The sequence below is a fragment of the Meriones unguiculatus genome, chromosome 9, assembly GCF_030254825.1.
Source record: "Meriones unguiculatus strain TT.TT164.6M chromosome 9, Bangor_MerUng_6.1, whole genome shotgun sequence".
Lineage (NCBI taxonomy): Eukaryota > Metazoa > Chordata > Mammalia > Rodentia > Muridae > Meriones > Meriones unguiculatus.
Genome location: NC_083357.1, coordinates 74,023,408 through 74,041,674, shown reverse-complemented (window position 1 = coordinate 74,041,674; position 18,267 = coordinate 74,023,408). Strand labels below are relative to the sequence as shown.

At 44.9% G+C, this 18,267-nt stretch overlaps 1 protein-coding gene across 5 annotated transcripts in view; it reads right to left on the bottom strand.

Annotated features, from left to right (window-relative positions):
* Enox1 (ecto-NOX disulfide-thiol exchanger 1) overlaps positions 1 to 18,267 on the bottom strand; it is a 560,948-nt gene that overhangs the window by 119,236 nt on the left and 423,445 nt on the right. For all 5 annotated transcript variants that reach the window (XM_060391472.1, XM_060391474.1, XM_060391473.1 and 2 more), the window contains one exon: positions 13,499 to 13,711. In XM_060391472.1, the coding sequence (XP_060247455.1) occupies positions 13,499 to 13,711 (213 nt within the window). The remainder of the gene's footprint in view (positions 1 to 13,498; positions 13,712 to 18,267) is intronic.

Sequence of the window (18,267 nt, the reverse complement as noted above, 5' to 3'; positions counted from 1 at the left end):
TCTTTCTTGATAGAATAACTTAATTAACTACTTTAAAAAAAATACTAATAGCAACCTTACTCAGAATACCCAAAGAGACTATGAAAGGATACAAGCTAATACATGAGTTGAAAATTGGACACAGCATAGTGAAGAACAGAAATTCATGAAAAATCATTAAGTAGTGATATTTATTACAATACAGATGTTCCCTGGGGAAACTATGCTTGGTTAATAGAGTTGATCATCAAGACCACAGATGACAATCCGTTCCATGTAAATGTCTAGAAGAAGGAACTAAACACAGAGAAGGCAGGTGCTTGTCTCTGGTTTGGGAGAACGATATAGGGGAAGGTGGTGAGAGCTACAGTTATAATGTGTTAATTGTTTAGAGAGATGACGCTGTCCTAACACTGATCTTTAGAGACTACAAGCCTAAGGGGATAAACTGAAAAGTGTGGAATTGTACATGCTAAAGGAGTATATGCCTACCTCAGCAAGCAGCTTTTAAGAAAACTGCATCAGAGATTGAACTCAAAGTCTTAAACGTTTAGTGTCAATGCTACAGAATTGTAATGAACTTCCGCTGAAATCCCCACACTGGGCTACCGGCCCCAGTCTAGCCGCATGGCTCCACTCTCTATTCTTGTAGTGGCCACTCTCATGGTAGGACTGATCGGTTGCAAATCAGAATCAGTCATCTCCAGTGGGTCAGTTTTAGGGAACACCGCCAGGTAGAATATAACTTCCCCAAGTCAATGTGTCTTTTGCTTTGGAGGCTGTTCTATGTTATCTCTTCTGCCTTGCTGTACAAAGTTGTCCTATAAAGGACTCTGGTGGGCCCAGCAAACTGGAAGTGCAGAAAACGATACTTGGTTTGGAAATCCCGTTTGCGGTGTCTGAACCTGGCTGAGCCTAGCAGAAGCCTCCCTGCCTACAGGTGAGGAGTCCACAGTCGAAATTGTTTTTATCTCTTCTCATCTCTGTATCCTTCTAGAGAAGCCTGTGGCCCTGTGGTTTCCTGCTCTATCTGTAGGCATCTGTCTCTCAGGATCTCTATACCCATTTTCCTGTCTCTCTCATCCAGTGTATCTTGGGATTCCTCTGACACTACTTTGTGGTCCATGGGGTCTGGCTGGGTATAGGAACCCACTTCTAGGCTTGACCATCTATCATCTTCCCCCTGCAAGGGATCTCCCAACACCAGGGCAGCGGCACTGGACAGTGACAGTGGTAGTCCCCTCGGCCTCCTCAGCAGGAAGAGTGTGTGGCCACAAAGTCCAAAAGTCTTTCATGAACTGTCGTGAGAAGCATTTGTCTTTAGTCTTCCAGAGGAAGAGAAGCTTAGAACAGGACAACCATGGAAACAGATTACGTTTAAACAAGTTCTCTGGAGAAAAAGTGGGGCATCCAGAGCAGATCCCGGATTCTAGGAGCATATAGGATCTTTGAATTTTTAGCATGGGGCAGTGAAGCACTGGAAGGCACCTAACAAGAACATAGTCCTTTCTTCTTCACTGATCTCCACTATAGGCCGGGTACCTCCAAAATCCCATGTTCCAGCTATACAGCTGTGAAAAGAACCTTAAATCCATTTAGTGTTCCAAATATCTGGAGCAACTGATTACATTCTTCCAGGCGGCAGGCTTTCCTGCATAAAGCACCTCAAACAAATCTTGCAAGCCTAATTTTTGTTTTTAATGCTATCGGGCTCGTGATAGAGCCTTAACTCTGTAGGCTTCAGAAGAATTTCCTTTTTTGCTTTTAAGGGATAACATATTTCCAAATCCGCCATGAATGGCTCAGAAGGGATTTTCAAAGGCATATATCAAATAAAATAGTTGACCTCCCACCCCTATTGTTGTCTTTTAAACACTAAAGGCTGGGGGTGGGTGATTCTTCATGGGAAGGCGGGACAAAGAAATAAGACTTTAAGATGGAGTGGTAGAACTGATGTGTATTGAGCATAGATGGGAGGCTAGCCAGAGAGAGAGAGAGAGACCCAGAATATACCACCAGTAATTGCAGTCTAAGGATAGATGCCCAGAGGTAGAACAGATGTGCTAGGGGAGCCAGTATGCACTAGTCCTGTGGAGGCTGTAGCCATGGCAGGTGCTGAAATTCCTGCCTCCTGCCTGGTCCCGTGCCTGAGAGAAGTTGCTGCTTGGAGAAAAGCTAAGGAAGCAGAAGACAGTGACAGCCATGCCTGAAAGAGGCCTGGACTAAACTTATAGTTGAGGAGGAACAGGGCAGTCAGGAGCTTTGTCTTGAGATGACTCAAAAGAACTTCATGTGAAATGAACACATTATGGATCTACTACACTTGAGCCCCAAAATGCTGGCCACAAAGGATTTCTCAAAACAATTGTTTCTTTTAGGGGATGGGATACTGAAGAACATATTTTTAGAAGTGTTTTTTTGTTTTTGTTTTTCAAATTTCAACAAGCAAGCAGGAAATGGTCAAACTGCTAAAAACAAAACAAAACAAAAAAACATTAGGCAGACAGTGAAAATCCTAGTTCATCTACACTGCATATCTCCTTGTGTAGAGAGAAAGTGAAGTCCCGAGTGAAAGTGTGCTGTTGATACATGTGTGGCCATGTCAAAGGCCCCTGTGCCTGAGCATCATGGGAGCAGCAAAGCCTTTCCCAGGTGAAAGGGATGGCAAAGACTTCCTTCCATAGAGTGCCCAAGTTGACAGTCTGTGCAAATAAACATTCACCACAGCTTTCTCCTCTCTGAAGATGGCCCCCTAAAAAGCCTGCTCCTACTGAGCTTTAGCTAAACCCGCCTCTGTGGTCAGCTCTACATAATAATCTTACGCAATAGCTCTGCCTTCTGTTCAGTGGTATACAATAACACCACCTCCCTCAAAAACATTCTGATCTTCCTACGCACCGTAGCGTCTCCATCAGGGAGCCTAACCCATGGGACTCCAGCTTTTCTCTGTGTTTCCATCTTTGTCCTTTCTTTGTTCCCACTTAGGCCAGTACTGGAGCTGCGTGAGGCTGCAGCACCCTTGTTAACGCACATGTCCAAATGTTTTGCGACATACGAAAGACAAATGCATGTGATTATAATTGCAAAGGTCCCTTACAATGCTCAGCATTTTCAAGGCTTTATAAATCCAACAGATTCCTTGGCTAGAATTCCACTGTTGAACTCAACAAAAATAATATACGTACATGACACAAAGGAAAGAAAATGGGAAGGTAAGGACCACCTTCTGAGTCTCTTCACCAGCTTCTCTCTTTAACAACAAAGGATGTTGACAGATCCTGGCACAGCCAGGCAGGTATTCATACACAGCACAGGGATGAATCCTTCTTTCTTGTCCTTTTGTGCTTACACAAAATGCTAGCTAGCACTGTTCCTGTACCTTGCTTTGTTTCACTTAAGCCATATCTTGGAAACAGCACATATGTCTACTCTTAATAAGGCAGCAATGAGCATGCTCAGACATGGATTCTGACTTCCATTTATAAGCATCCTCATTAAAAGTTCCTGGCAGTGGCTAAGAAGGAGGAGCATCTAAATAATTAATCTTGAGAGTGAGGCATTGTCAAATTGTTCTCCAATGTATGCTCCCTAAATGTTTTGTTTGGTTGGTTGTTTTGGTTTTTCTCAGATGGTTTTCCTCCTCCTGGCTAATAATGGGTCAGAGGACCTGAAGTTTAGCTTTTCCTGACAGATGAAAGAAGGAAGAATCACATATCAACCAAGTCTCCCTTCCAGCAATGCCTACACTTGCAGATTCATTTAAAAATAACCAAAACAAGTCAAGAGTCGGGACACCATCCCTTTTCTCAGTATCTGGGATACAATGTGGAGAGCAGCCTCTAGCAGGGAGAAGACAAAGCTAGATTCTGAGTCTGTCCTTGTATCCCTCAAACAGCAACTCAGATTCCTTCGGGGCCTCCACTGGCTCCAAATGACCCATGTTTCAGTGCCAACAGGCTAGCTCTGGTTACTTTAACACCATGCTGGGTAATTTAAAGCTGTAGTTTGCAGTGTGTGTTTCTTGGACAAGCACAATTTGGGCAACTCAAGGAAAAATGCAAAAGTTCAGACCAGACACTGAATCAATTAACTGGGGTGTAGGGGTGCCTGACTGCTTGACGCTCTCTAGGTGAGTCTGATGCATGGTGAAACTTAACCTTAGAACAGAGTCTCATCTGTCCGTACCCTCATGGGCCAGCGTCATAAAGCACTGAGTTATTTAATGTGCAGACACTATACTAGATGCTGTGGATAAGAGAGCCAATGATCTGGCCAGCTCTTCCCAGCTTCAGACTAAGGAGGAGACAGTCACATGTGATTAGCTGAGTTACTAAATGAGAAAAGCTGCAAGGATTTCCAAGGCAGGGTGCCAAGAGTCTTGAAAGGGCTCAAGGAACCAGGAACGGACTGTGACTGGAAGACAAGTAAAATTTTCCAGGACAAGAGGCCAAACTTTTGAGGTTGTGATGGTACAAGTAGCTAACTGTGTTTGTCTCTCTTCAGAACCATAGGGCAGAAGATTCAAAGTGTCTGGATGAAGGGCCCTACTTCTTTTGTCCCTACAAGGTCAGCATCAGCCTTCCTCAGTTTTGAATCCCTGAGCCTTCCAGCTTTAACTGAAATCCATTGTTTTAACTTTGAAATAAATCAGAACGAGAAAACTAAAGCAGGGCTGGTTGAGTAACAGTTTCCTCTGAGATATAAACAGTCCACCCTACAGGGAGGCTCCTTAAAGAGAAAGGTAAACAACTCAAAATAGCTTCAGGAAGTCCCTGAAACTGACCAGACTTACCAGGCCCCAGCCTGCTCTCCAAAACAGTAAAAGTTGAGAGTCTGGGTCAGAGAAGCCAGAGAAGCCAGAGAAGCCAGAGAAGCCAAGCGGCAAAGATGACTCAGACCAGACTGGCTGCCTGTAAGAGCTTAGAGTAGCTGAGGCACCTGGAAAAACATTCTCCAACTGGATGAGCTGCCTGAAGGCTGTGCAGTGTGCTGCAGGTTTCCAGCTCATGTTGTGGGGATACCCAACCATAAAATTATTTTGGTTGCTACTTCATTACTGTGATTTTGCTACGGTTATGAAGCGTAATCTGATATGCAGTTTATTTGACATGCTACTTCTGTGAAAGGGTCACAGAATCTCCTCTCGAGTGCTTTAATGTTGCATGGGTTCTGTGTCTGCTCTGCTTCGGTCCCGGAAGAAATCCACTCACATTTCACTACTCCCACACTCCTCCTGGGATGATTTCTTCCTTTGGCAAAATGATGCAAAGGAGGCATTCTCTACAATCAAGAACATATCATTTCTGCCTTAGAGGGATTTGTTCTCACTTCTAGTGTTTTCCTTTTAAACAAATTTTGTAAATATAGTAGAGTCTGTCCAAAGTAGCCAAGATTGAGCCCCTAACCTGCGAAAAGACAAGCTGCTCCCCTGCCTCTCCTGCATTTGATAGAAGCCTTTTTATTTTTGTCCCCAGGGCTCGCAGCTGATACCCAAGGTTTTTAGTAGGAGATAAAGTTGTGTCTTTTCTGAGTCTTTCTGCTAACGATCATGGAGCACACTGATTCCTGAAATGGAGCCTCCCATAGTTCTAGTTTGTTCCAGAGGGTAAGGCCTAATTTTTCTCTCACATTTTTTTAGTGTAAGTGAACATTTTAGTGATTTTTTTTTAATGAAAAAATATTTTAAACTTAGAACTGAAGTTTCAGTAAAACTGAAAGGAGAGATACTAAAAAGGGGCCACTCAGTTGTGGCAATGTTTTAGCATCTTCTGTCAGTTTGGGTACTAAGAGAAATAGAACATTTGGTGCTCAGCCTTCATTTGGAAGCCTTCATGTGACATTATTTTCTTTAGCTATTTATTCCCTGAAACCAAAGGATGCATTTTCTTTTTCTTTTTTTCTAAGTGGAAATAATATTTTGATCATTTAATGCATTAGTAAATAATAGCTATCAGCATGGTTTTGAGGAGAAAAAGAAAAGTTGTCAAGTTGCTGAAGCATTACGGAGGATTTTTTTTTTCTTTTTTTACCCCCTTCCCTTGGATGAGCTATGGCAATGACTTCTACAGGCGTGGGAAAACATTTTAACAGTTCATAAAATTCTTTTTCGACAGCAGGGGACACAGGAACCAAATTTCCCTTGGTGGAAATAAAAAACATTTAGCTGAGATGTTCCTGAGGAGTAAATGATTTCAGAGAGAGCATTTTAGGCAGGAGAAATGTGGGGGTGGACACCAGCCTGTCTGCAAGGGGGTGCTGGGAGGTCAGAAACCCTCGTATTTCATGCCAGCACTTAGCATATGACCTGGCGTTTAACAGGGCTCTAGTAAATATTTGTGGGATGATTTTAATCATTCATTTCAACAGCAGAGGCTTTTACGATTTCAGCAGAGAAGACGGATGAGGGCGCGACAGGGGGGATGTCAGAGCATTGCAGAGCCGCCTCTGACAATAACTCTGACCAGCTTTGGCACCTGCAGGGCTCTGGGCACATGTTCTCCTGGTGGAAATGTGGCTTCTGATACTCACAGCAGCCCCATAGAGGCAGCCACCACAGAGAGGCATCCGCATATGTGCAGGGATGGCTGTTGGCTCCTCTGTTCTCTCATCACCTGAGGCAAACTGGGCACCACGTGGGGCCTTCTGACCCTCTTGCCTTTGGATGTCCCGAAACATTCAGGGATCTAAGTTGTCCACATGGTAAGGGCTATGAGGTTGTTACGTTACCTTAGGGAATAATCTGGGCAAACCTTTTCATCACAGAATAGAGGACACGGAGACTCAGGGGCTTAGAAGACTTTCCTGAGGGGATATGGCTAATTACTGCCTAAGCTGAGATTAGAGAGAGCCAGGATCTCTTCATACCCAGTCAAAAGCATCCACACCATTTGCTGTTTTGGAGACTCAAGATGGGGCTGGCATAGTTCCTCTCAGATACAAAGCTAGAATGCATGATGGCTGAGACTGTTACAGTCTCCATGGTAAAATAGACTAATAAGATAGTCCTTCTATTGCACAACTTTGGTGTATTCTGTGTGTTCTAGTTTTAAAAGCATCCATATTAGTGCTGAATCAGTTGAGATCACAGTTCTCTCTCTCTCTCTCTAGACCTTTAGGATATGTTCTGAAGTTACAGGTTTGCAGCCCAATTTCTAACACCAGCTTTGCTTCCTTCTATGACTGGTCAATGATGGATATTTGTAGTAAGGACTTGTGCGTGCTTTTAGAAACACTGCCAAGCTCAGGAGTGTTGTGGTGAGGTAAGAGAAAGGCACAGTGCACATGGCTTGCATCTCTGGCATAAAACCATTCGGGGAGAACACAGGTAAATCTGATACACATAGAATAATTAGTTGCTAAGGATGCAGGTAGAGAGTATGACTATGGTGCTGACACACTGGTCGGGCTTCAGGGAGGGAGCCTGATTGGCAGTGAGTTTTGAATCTGGTTTAGGGAGGAGGAGGAGTCTTTCAGGCAAGGAAACAGCAGAGCAGAGGGGGACAAAAGGAGTCCATACCAGAAATAAACATTTCAGTTTCTAACCAGGCAGCGACATTTCTGTTTGCTGTGCTTTCTCTGTCCCTCTGCATCTCTTCCTCTAAGCTTGAGTTTACAGCATTAATGGTATCCTTCCCTGAGCATCTTTAGTTTTATTAAAACAAACAATCAGACATGGTGCTAGAAAAAGGGGTGTGTGTGGAGACTGAATGACAATTAGAAGCAAGATTCTTGGTCTTCATTCTCTCTGGCATAGTTTTAAATTTTCATTCATACTTACTATATTTATGGCATTTCCCTCATTTAATATTAACAGGCCCTTTTCTGTTACTATCTGCTTTCTCATTTATCTCTTCTACTCTGCCTTCTCTCTCTCTCTCTCTCTCTTCAGCAGGAAGTGTGATGAAATAGTCAAGAAGAGAAGTCATGGAAATGTTTAATTTATTCGATGTCTATGTGTTGTAACAGGGTTTGCACAACTGATCATCTTGGAACATACATTAATACGGGAATGTGGTGGTGTGTGCTTCCTGGACTTATAAACTTATTCTGTCAGATCTCTGAAATGACAGCCTTTGCTTAGGATTCATAAGACTGAAAATGGGCAAGCCTATTGGGAGTTCCTGGGGAGCATACATTTTTTTTTTAAAGCAAAGATCAAAACCCCAAAGTCTTTGAATAGGAAAGTGTGGGTGAAGTTCTGCCAAATAGAGTAAGAAAATGACAACAAGGTTGGGACAGTATGAACTGGGGGTGAGATGACAGGAGACTTGGAAGGACTCACTAGGCCGCTGCTTTCCCTCCTCTTTTATAACTAGCAGGCAAGATCTACTCCAGCTGGCTCAGAAGGGAAGGCATACCAGGACAGACTGAGGTCCTCATTTTGATCAATGTACTTCTGCAGTCACAAGTCAAGTGCAATCCCGCAGGGTAGCAAAGAGATGCCAGCTTCCCCAACTCTTGAGCTGAGTATAGCTACTGCTCCTTGACACTTGAAGTCAAAGCCTGGATGAAAAACAATGCCTGTTGCATACATTGCAAAGCTGGCCCTAGATGATGTGCGAATGTTGGCCAAAGATCACACGGGCATAAGCTAACTGATGGTGTTGTATGCACACTTTCTAATTTTTATTAAACATTCAAAATCAAGAAGAGTGTTGCTGATTTCTTTCTTCTAGCTGGCTAGCTGGCAAGAGAAGTAACCCTTTGAGCACTTGCTTTGGGCATGAAGAAGAGACAATGGTAAAGAAACCAATGAGATGGCTGTATGCATCTTGTCCAGCTTTGTGGATTTCCATATGAAGTTTCTTTTCTTGGCTATTTCCAGCAGCATCTACACAGGGGCCCACCATGGCTTGAGTTCTGGACTCTACTGGAAGTTGCTAAATAAACCCTCCTATCATGACATCAGACAGACCTGCTTTAGTTGCTGTTTAAGTTGGCCTGTTAGTACATCTGCTTTCATGGTGTTTCAGAACAATTTCCCAGCATTCTTGACTGCTTCCTGTATGAGCTGCAGTGGGATGCTATGAAGAAGGGCACTGGGAACCTTATACATGAGGTTATTGTGTAATAAGGAGACCATCCAGGAGAAAGTAAGCTGAGATGCTTACTTCATTCTATGTCAGAAAGCCAAGGGCAATTCATGTGGAGTTTGCCAGGAATGTTAATACAGATGAATGGGGTTTGACTGGTTCTGATTTTAGGAATTTCTGCAAATATGTCAATCTGCAGTTACTTTGTAGGAAGCAGCCATGTGGTAGTAACTCCAGTTTCATGTCCCCATGCCTGAACTAAGGCTGCGGAACTTAGAAAGTTGGTTGACCTATACCTCAAAACCCTACAAGAAAGATGACAGCTCAGGTCCAGACATGGGACAGACTCATTCATAGGGGACAGGGAGCTAGTGACGTCCTGAGTGAGTGTGCCACTGACACCAGCAAGGCTTTGCTGAGGGTCCCAGTGTCCCAGGGGAGCAGCAAAGCCTTCCTTTGGTCCAAGTGAGAATGTTAAGTGTGTGTAGAAAATGTGCCCTGTAGCTCCTTCTCTATATTTACAGCCTGAAGACCCAGGCTCCCCTATACAGCCTCTCCCTACAGACATTAGCTAAACCTGCCACCTTGTTCAGCTGTATGCCATAACCTTGCCTCCGTGTCCAACTATATACAACAAACATGCTGAGCTTCCCAGGTGCTTTGGCTCCATTAGAGAGCCCTGCCCACCCAATTCCAGTTCTTTTCATGTCTGTGTGTCTGCCATTTCTTCATGCCCTCCCTGCCTCAGTTATATCAATCCTGGAGCCATGCATAGCACAGCAATAGAGTATTGAGACAGGCACACTGCCTACCAGGGCAGTGAAGTCACCGGTAATATTCTCACAGTGGAAGTGAAGATATGGCTCTCTTGGCATCCAGGGAACAGTCACCTTTGTATGGAAGGACACACAAGAATGGAAACATGAGGTTGTTGAAGGAGCCATGCGATCCTCCTGTTCTTTAACCCCAGCTCAGGCTGCCCACAGTACCACTTCTGTCTTCAAGTTATCCTGGAAGAGTCTGGCTTCCATGGGTACATCTGAAGGCCCCCGTGCTACAGATGAGGCACAGGCTCCTCAGCCAGCACTGAGCTGCCCACCTCAGCTAGGATTCTCACAGTCTGCTGATAACTGTCCTTTCCTGAAATACTACTGAGAACCAAATTACAGAGCTAAGGCGAGCTTCCCAAAGAGTGATGGGGAGATGATAAACCTAAAGGTTGTTGGACGGTTACAAAGGGGGAGAGTCCAGCATAAGTTTCTCTGTTGGCTTTCACTCAGCCCTCCCAGTAGCCTCTAGCCTGTTAACTATTGCCTGGTGTAGTGATTTTCAATAATACCACAGCCGAGAAGCTGTCTTTGATTTATCTGATTCATCACATATGCAGGTTGAAACCCTGTTACCCGTGAAGAATTTCCCCCTCTCTACACCCCCTCTCCCCGCTTCCTTTTCTGTTCTGAGACAGGGTCTTACTCATCTAGTCAAGACTGGCCTCACTTAGCCTCCCCAGTGCTGGGATCACAGTGTACCGTACACATGGCCATCCAGGAGCAGCGTCTGAATGCAATGCTTCTCGCCCATTTTGCCGTTTACCTGTTGCTTACTAATTTACTCGCTCCCCAACCCAGAATATTTCTGTCTCTTACAACCCTTACGTCTCTTCTCGATACACTCATTAAAACCCAGCAAACTGTCACAGGCCGGGATAAGCGCTGTACGAGGATGGAAACTCCATCAGAAGAAAGGGGACAAGAAAGACATCCCAGAGGGAGGGGCCTTTCAAGTAAGACCTAAAGGATGAGGAAGAGTCCAGCATGCACAACGGGGAAAGAGCATGGCAGGCAGAGGGAGCCAAACGTACAGAAGTTCAGAGGTGGGAAGTGGCTTTGCTGGGCTCAGAGAGGATAAAGGCTACTGGGGATGATCACGGAGAGTCTAGGGGAAACTGAGGCTGAGGCTGTAGAGGTGTGACAGCTGGGAAGGGTGAACAGCACTTACAGTGCAATGGGAAGCTACCTTGGGGGTTGGGTATCGGATGTCTATCAGACGTCATGTGAAAAGGGAATTGGAAAGGAAAGGCAACAAGGTTTCCTAGCAGCCTCTTCCATACTGTGAGCAACTCAAGCTTATCCTGGGGATCAGTGGACCAGCTGGGACATCTATCTCCCACTTTCCTCGCTGTTAGGCGTGGCCACAGGTAGCCTGCTAGGCGTGGCCACAGGTAGCCTGCTGGGCCCTTCGAGGCACGCACAGAAACCATGAACCCCTGGACTGCTCAGCGCCTCGTGTGTGAGACCAAGCAGGTGGGTAGAGATTTTTGTTACTCACTCCATCTGACACGTCAGATAATTTCAAGCGCCCAGGCACCATGAATGTAAGCAGCGGTTGTCAAAACGTGAAGACTGTGCCACACAGGGCTATGAGTTTTCGGGTACAAACAATAGGGATTCTCATGGCTTTGAGATGGGTTTGGTGGTGGAAGGAGAGTATAAAAAGCTCCTACAAGATGTTGGTCGAAGAATTTACTCAAATCGGAGAAGGAAAGGCAGAACAAGGACAGGGCTGGGAGATGGAAGGCGAGAGTTCAAACTGAGGTGCTGAGAGCCATCTCTGACAGCCATCCCCACTCAACACGGGCTTCCATGATGGCAACTTCACTGATTCCTTCCAGGCTGAGGCACCTGTCCTGGTGTGATCCACCCAGCTCAGGCATCAGGTGGAAGCTCCAAGGCTGGATGGCCTACCCTGAGCTTTATCGCTGTGAGGCCCACTGATGTCACACACATCATCCTGTTCACCTGTGAGTTGGTTCGACTCTGGCTGGCCTACACCTGCACAATGGCAGGAAGGTATGTTTTCCTTTTCCAGCCTCATTTTTAACTAATCCCTATTCAATATCATTGCCGAGGGGAAGATGCTTCTCTCTTACCCTAACCCATGGCTGCCCACTGGGGCTTCACTGCTGTTGGCAAGGGCTGAGTGCCTACCAAAGGAGATAGTAAATTGCACGCAGATGGGAAGTTGAGTCCCCCGAGTCCCCCGAGTCCCCTGAGCAAAAGGTAAGAAGGCAGCAACCACTCTACTGTTTGGGCACGGGGCTTCCAACCTCAGCTCCCAAGAAATTGTTCTTTTGAGATTGTTTAGCCTTTCTTCTCATCTGCCAAACCAATCTTACCTTTTCTCTGGCCACTCATCCATTATTGTCCTTCCTCCTTTCACAGTTAGAGTCAGTATTACCTTTCTTTATTCTGCACCTAGCAACCCTAACTCTAGCATTGTTGGACCCACACAGTTGGGTCAGAGGCCACTGGTCAATGCTGATGAGTTTTGCTAGTATGGTACCGGTCGGCGTGAGGTGGAACACTCCTGTTTCCCACAGTCCTTTTCTTTAAAGGAAGAGTGCTCTTGTACCGGGCATGTGGTCACTTACCAGTTTATGACTGGGGATTCAGTGCCTGGTACTTAACTCTTTGCTACTGCAAAAACTATCTGTTGGCAAGATGCTTTCATATTTAAGATGCCGGCTTGTCATCCCTCTCTGCCTCCACATCCTAACAGACACATTATCCCTTAGGTTTGCACTGATGAAAGGGTGACAGGCATTTGGCACACTAGATCACTGCAAATAATACTCATCTTTGGAGGGGATATGTAAATTGCATATGTTGCTGTCATGTGTGGGTCCCTGCAGCTGGAGTGGAATGGAGCATAGCCCCAGCACAGCGTCACTCCACAGCTTTTACCAAGCGACGGACCATCAGCAGCCTAGCTGCACTGTGCCGCTGTGACATTAACTACAGACACAGAGTACTGCAGAGAAAGTTGACGCCCCCTTTTTTGAATAGAGCCTGGGGTAATTACCGTGACTATTGTTCTATTAGAAAGCTCCATTTACGCTCCCTCATCAATTCAGGATCTAGACATGAAAAATCACTGGCATTAAGTGTTTAAGGCAATTTGCTTTCCAAATGAAGAAAGGACAAAAGTCTATTCCTGAGGCATCCATGCAGACAGCCAGAGCTCACCTCAGAAGGAGCCCAAGGAGGGTTGGCACCTTCTCCTTAAACAGAGCCCCGGGACATATGCAAGGCCTATTCTCTGATTTGGTCCTAAAAGGACATAAGGTCTGTGTGGGCAGCCTGCAGGTGGACAGTGGCTGCCCTGCAGGTGTGGTATGAACTAAGGTGGGTCCATGAAGCACAGATGTACCTGGCTGCCCTGTCCTGAGGGCCGGGCATAGTGTTCTGAGGAAAAGCTGCAGAAACGTTGCTCACCTTGAGAAGTAAGCTCTCAGGGCAGGGTCCGATCTCTTCCACATGCCACAGAACATGAATTGGTTATGAGGTGAGCCATTCAGTATGGAGTAAAATGGAGAATTCTGAACTACTTACCCCCACATGAAAACATAAAATGGGTACAAAAGAAAAGGCCAAACCATAACAACAACAACAACAACAACAAAAGATGGCCCCCAGAGGTTTACTTACATTGAGTGAGGATCCCGGTTAAGGCATTTTTAAAATTCTCCTTGGCTTCCTCCATTTCCTGCTCATGGGTGGCTTTTTCATTCATGAGCCTGCGCACGTGGCTGTTGGCCGACTGAACCATCGAATAGAACTGGTTTGCTGAGCGCCGATTCACCTCCCCACGTTCTATCCAGGACAACAGAACCGTAATGGCCTCAGAGAACTTGCTATCATCTGGAATGGAAGGTGGAGGCAAGAAAAAGCCACTTCATCCAGGTTCTGCTCAAAATGTGTGAGGTGTCGTCAAGTAGCACTTTTTCAGAACTTGGCAAGTTAGCTTTCCTTGGGAGACTGCTTTGTCATCGCTTGTCTTTTCCTCTGGTTCCATGGAACCACCTAGAACTTCTCATTCAGCTGCCTCTCCATGAGCACAGCTCTGCTGGCCATTCTTAGCTGTAATTTGTTGCCCTACTCTCTCATCAAACCTCGATTATGCTTTCTTAAGATTGGCTCCAAAACCTTATGAACCTATTTGGCCCTCACCCTATTTCTTTATCAAAAATGCTACCCAATGATGTATTATTTTTATTATTTATACAGATAGCCAAGTTAGTGGATGACAGGAAAATTATAACTTGTAATGCAAGATACTGTTCCCAAAGCAGGCAAGAGAAATAAGTCATTGCTTGTTCTACTGAAATTCAAAAGTAATTTTATTTTCAGTTTAATATTATAGATTTCATCGCAATGAAAAATGGAGTATTTCCTAGTTTTCTACACAGGAGGTTGTGTTCCCTGAGGTGGTCAGCCTTTGCTTTGGGTGGCTATTAGAAAGCCCTTTAAACTTGGTTTTGGGGCCTCCGGTGGCAGCAGGAATGAGGAATGGAGTTACATCTGTAAATAAATGATAAAGTTTATTTTAAAGAAAACAAACAGGCTTGCTTGTTTGGGAATGTTTGTACAGCTTGGAGGTGGAGACGGCAGGTGTGAAGGTGATTAAGTTAATTACACACGGAAGTTGTACGCCAGCCATTACGACATTAATCGATGTGGCTGCTGCTGAAGGCTCCTTGCTCTAAGCAAAATGGAGAAAACTTTCATTTGTATGTTTCTGATTCTAGGCAATGCGGTATAGAAAAACACCTTTGTTTATTCAAGTAAGGTAGACAGACTCTTAATTCTCAAAAGAAGGAGCAAAACTAGACCATAATAACCAGCTACTTCCCTACTTTCTTCTCTATCCAGGCCCTGACTGCTCCACGGAGGACTCTGAGCGATACCGCTGGTATTGTTCAGGTTTATAAACGTGTACACAGTCCAGGGGACAGACGGTGACTCTGAAAGAAATCCTACTTCTATTTAACACGATTTTTTAAAAACCAACCTTTGCTAGGTCATTAGTGTTTCGTTCGTCCTTCAGGCTGTTGTCTAAGTTCTCTGCAGCCTCTGTTTCTGAGACCTCCTCCCTAGCTGGGTACCATTTTCTTAGTGCAGCTGTTACTGGTCCAGGACCATGCTGGGTGTATCAGGGTAGGACACTCCGCTGCTCGGGAACCCGTGGATGAGGGCAGTCTACCTTCTCTGGACTCAAAAGCTGCTCTTGCTGATGCAAGACAGGCCACAATATATTGTTCTCTCTTGGGCTTAGGGACCAAAGGTTCCCAGCAATCCTCTGATCAAACCTGTGCTCACCCTTGAACCAGAGGAGGTAACCGGCAGAGGCACGCTCACAGACTGACTCCATTTTCCTTGCAAATTTTAGCTTCTTGAGCACAGAGCACAATCTCAGTACCCAAGCTGACTCACGCAATTGTGTTAACGCTTGGATTTCAGTCCGAGCTCAACCCTCTGTGAACTCCAGCTGCAGTGGTTTCTTATCTCATTTTGTGGACCAAAGTGGCTTGTGTGAGATAAAATCCATCATACAACTTAACATTACACTCAGCCCATGGAGAGGCCCATAATTTAGCATTATGTCTGTGAGAGGCCCACTGTGACTGTTAGAGTCAGAATAAATTCTGCCTCCCTACACACTCTCTCCCTCTCGCCCTGCCAATGTATGTTAGGAAAATGGACCTCGGGACAGACAGCAGGAATAAACCCAATGCTTATAAGAAATTTTTTTCCCCTTAAAAAAAAAAAATAATCACAACAGAAAAGAACACTGACTTCATGTGCTGTTTTTAAAACTCCTGCCATGACTTAAGCCTCCAAATAGCACCAAGGAAAAGAAAAATTCTCAACTTGGTTTTTTCTTTGTTTTGTTTTGTTTCCAATTCTTTATTGTTTTTGTTATTTTTAATTATACTTTATTTACTTTGTATCCCCCCTCTAGTTCACTCCCTCCTGCCCTCCCCCTTCTCCACAAACTCTCCTCCCCAAGTCCACTGGTAGGGGAGGGTTTCTTTTTCTTCCTTCTGATCCTAGTCTGTTAGGTCTCATCAGGAGTGGCTGCATTGTCTTCCTCTGTGGCCTGGTAAGGCTGCTCCCACCTCAGGGGGAGGTGATCAAAGAGCAGGCCAATCAGTTCATGTCAGAAGCATACTCACTCATATAGACATATAATATAGGATAAACCTACTAAAATCTGTACACCTAAAGAAACTAATCAAGAGAGAGGACTCTGGCTAAAATACTCAATCCCCACTCCGAAAGGCAAAGAGGATGGACACCAGAAGACAAAGAAAGCAGGAAACTAGTTAGGAGCCTCCCACAGAGGGTCTCTGAAAGGCTCTGCCCTGCAGACTATCAAAGCAGATGTTGAGACTTATGGCCAAACTTTGGGCAGAATGCAGGGAAACTTATGAAAGAAGTGGGGCATAGTAAGATCTGGAGAGGACAGGAGCTCCGCAAGGAGAGCAACAGAACCAAAAAATTTGAGCACGGGGGTCTTTCCTGAGACTCATACTCCAACCAAGGGCCATGCATGGAGATAACCTAGAAACCCTGCACAGATATAGCACATGGCAGTTCAGTGTCCAAGTGGGTTCCATAGTAATGGGAACAGGGACTGCTTCTGACATGAACTGATTGTTTTGTTTTTTAAGCTCATAAAGACTAAAACAAAAGGGTAATAACAGGCTCGCTCATCTTCCTTCGTTTTCTCCCCCTGGTACATGGGTGCTCTTTCCTTCTCTCAGCCCTGGTTGCTAGTTGCTAAGTATAGTAAGCTTCTACCAGAAAGAACACAGTTAAATGGTTTTAAAAAACAACAACTGTGTTTTCTCAGCCTAAAAAGCATGTCTTCATGCTTCTCACTCCTATGACTGGGATACAAGTTGATCTTACGTGACAAGGAGCAGTTAACAGGCGACGTCAAACAGACAGTAACCTCATGAGGACCAAGCACCACAAACCCAGAACCGAAAACGTAGGTAGCCAGAGTGTTGCCAAGTACCCCTAGGCAGAATCCCACTAATTTAAGAGAAGCATATAGTTTTGCAAACTCCCAAGTTCGTCTTGGTTTCTAAAACCTTTGAGACTGGCAGGCTGATAATGATTGATGTTCTAACATTCACATTAAAAATTTTTGAGGCATGCTTAGAAATGCCAGTCAACATTTGTTGCCATATTAGAAGTGACTTTAATTTATACTTATTAACACCAACTCAGTAGCTCCTGCTGGATGGCTACTGGAGCATATTGAGGACGGTCATTTTCAATTCACAAGTGTAAATTCAATTTTGTATTCAGTGGAAAGATCACCGAGAAAGCAGAAAACAATATAAACTAATTTAAACAGGATTTAGATGGCAGCGTTATTAAAGCTATTCATGTGGAAGAAAATTAACGCTGCTCATAAAATCACATCAAAGACGCACTTATAAAACTTCCAAATGCTCTGCTCGTCCATGCTTAGGCGTGACTCTGAGCAGAGTGAAGTTTAGAAAGTAGAATGCGCAGATGTGCCTTTCCGCAGCAGAAACTGGGGGCCCGGCTACGCTGTGAGGGGGTGAGGGCCATTTGCCCATTTTAGATTACTCAGCAAAGTTTCCCAAGGGTCCTTACCACGTCACACTCTTCTGCCTGGGTGCCTGGAAATGTGCTTTCAGGTCCCCCTCCCCCCGTTGGCATTCTCCTTCCAGAATGTGTTTCTTTGCCAAGCCTATCCTGATAATCCCTGTGGGCATGGCCTCTGTGCTTTTGTCCTAGAGACCTTCCCATTCTCCGTTCCTCTGGTCAGCTGTGATTCCTCCTTCAAGATTCAGCTTATGTCACCTCTGTAAAGGAGATTTCCCTGCCTCCTGGATGTGAACTCCGCTGACATGGTCACCCTGTATGGTGATGGCTGCCTTCCCTCTGCCTCCCACTGACTCGCTGTTAGAATAATGACGCTTCCCAAACACACTGGAACCCTCTGGTCATTTTCTCGTTTGCAGTCCATATTGTATCGCTTTTGCAAAAATAAGTAGTGATTATTACCAGCAAGTCACAATTTCAAGGACTAAAAGGTGCACGGTTGATAATAAAGATGTTTAATTTTGTGTTGAAGAGGATTTTCATTATGTCACTAGCCACTGAAAGGAAATGTTCTCCTGACAGAGGAACAGGCCTCTGAGGTCATGAGCATTGGGGATGGAAGTTAGGAGTGATGTCATACAGTCTAGGAGAAGCAGAAAGTACTTGTTAGCAGAAAGAGTCTAACCGGATTCTCAGTTGATTAAAAAATGTGTCTGAAAGCATTTTTAATTTGGGGGAAGGGGTAATAATTTTCTCTCTCTGGAGGGCCAAGTAAGTAATTATAATGCTCATCTTTTGTCCCTCGGTGTTCCCAGCTGAATCCACGTCAT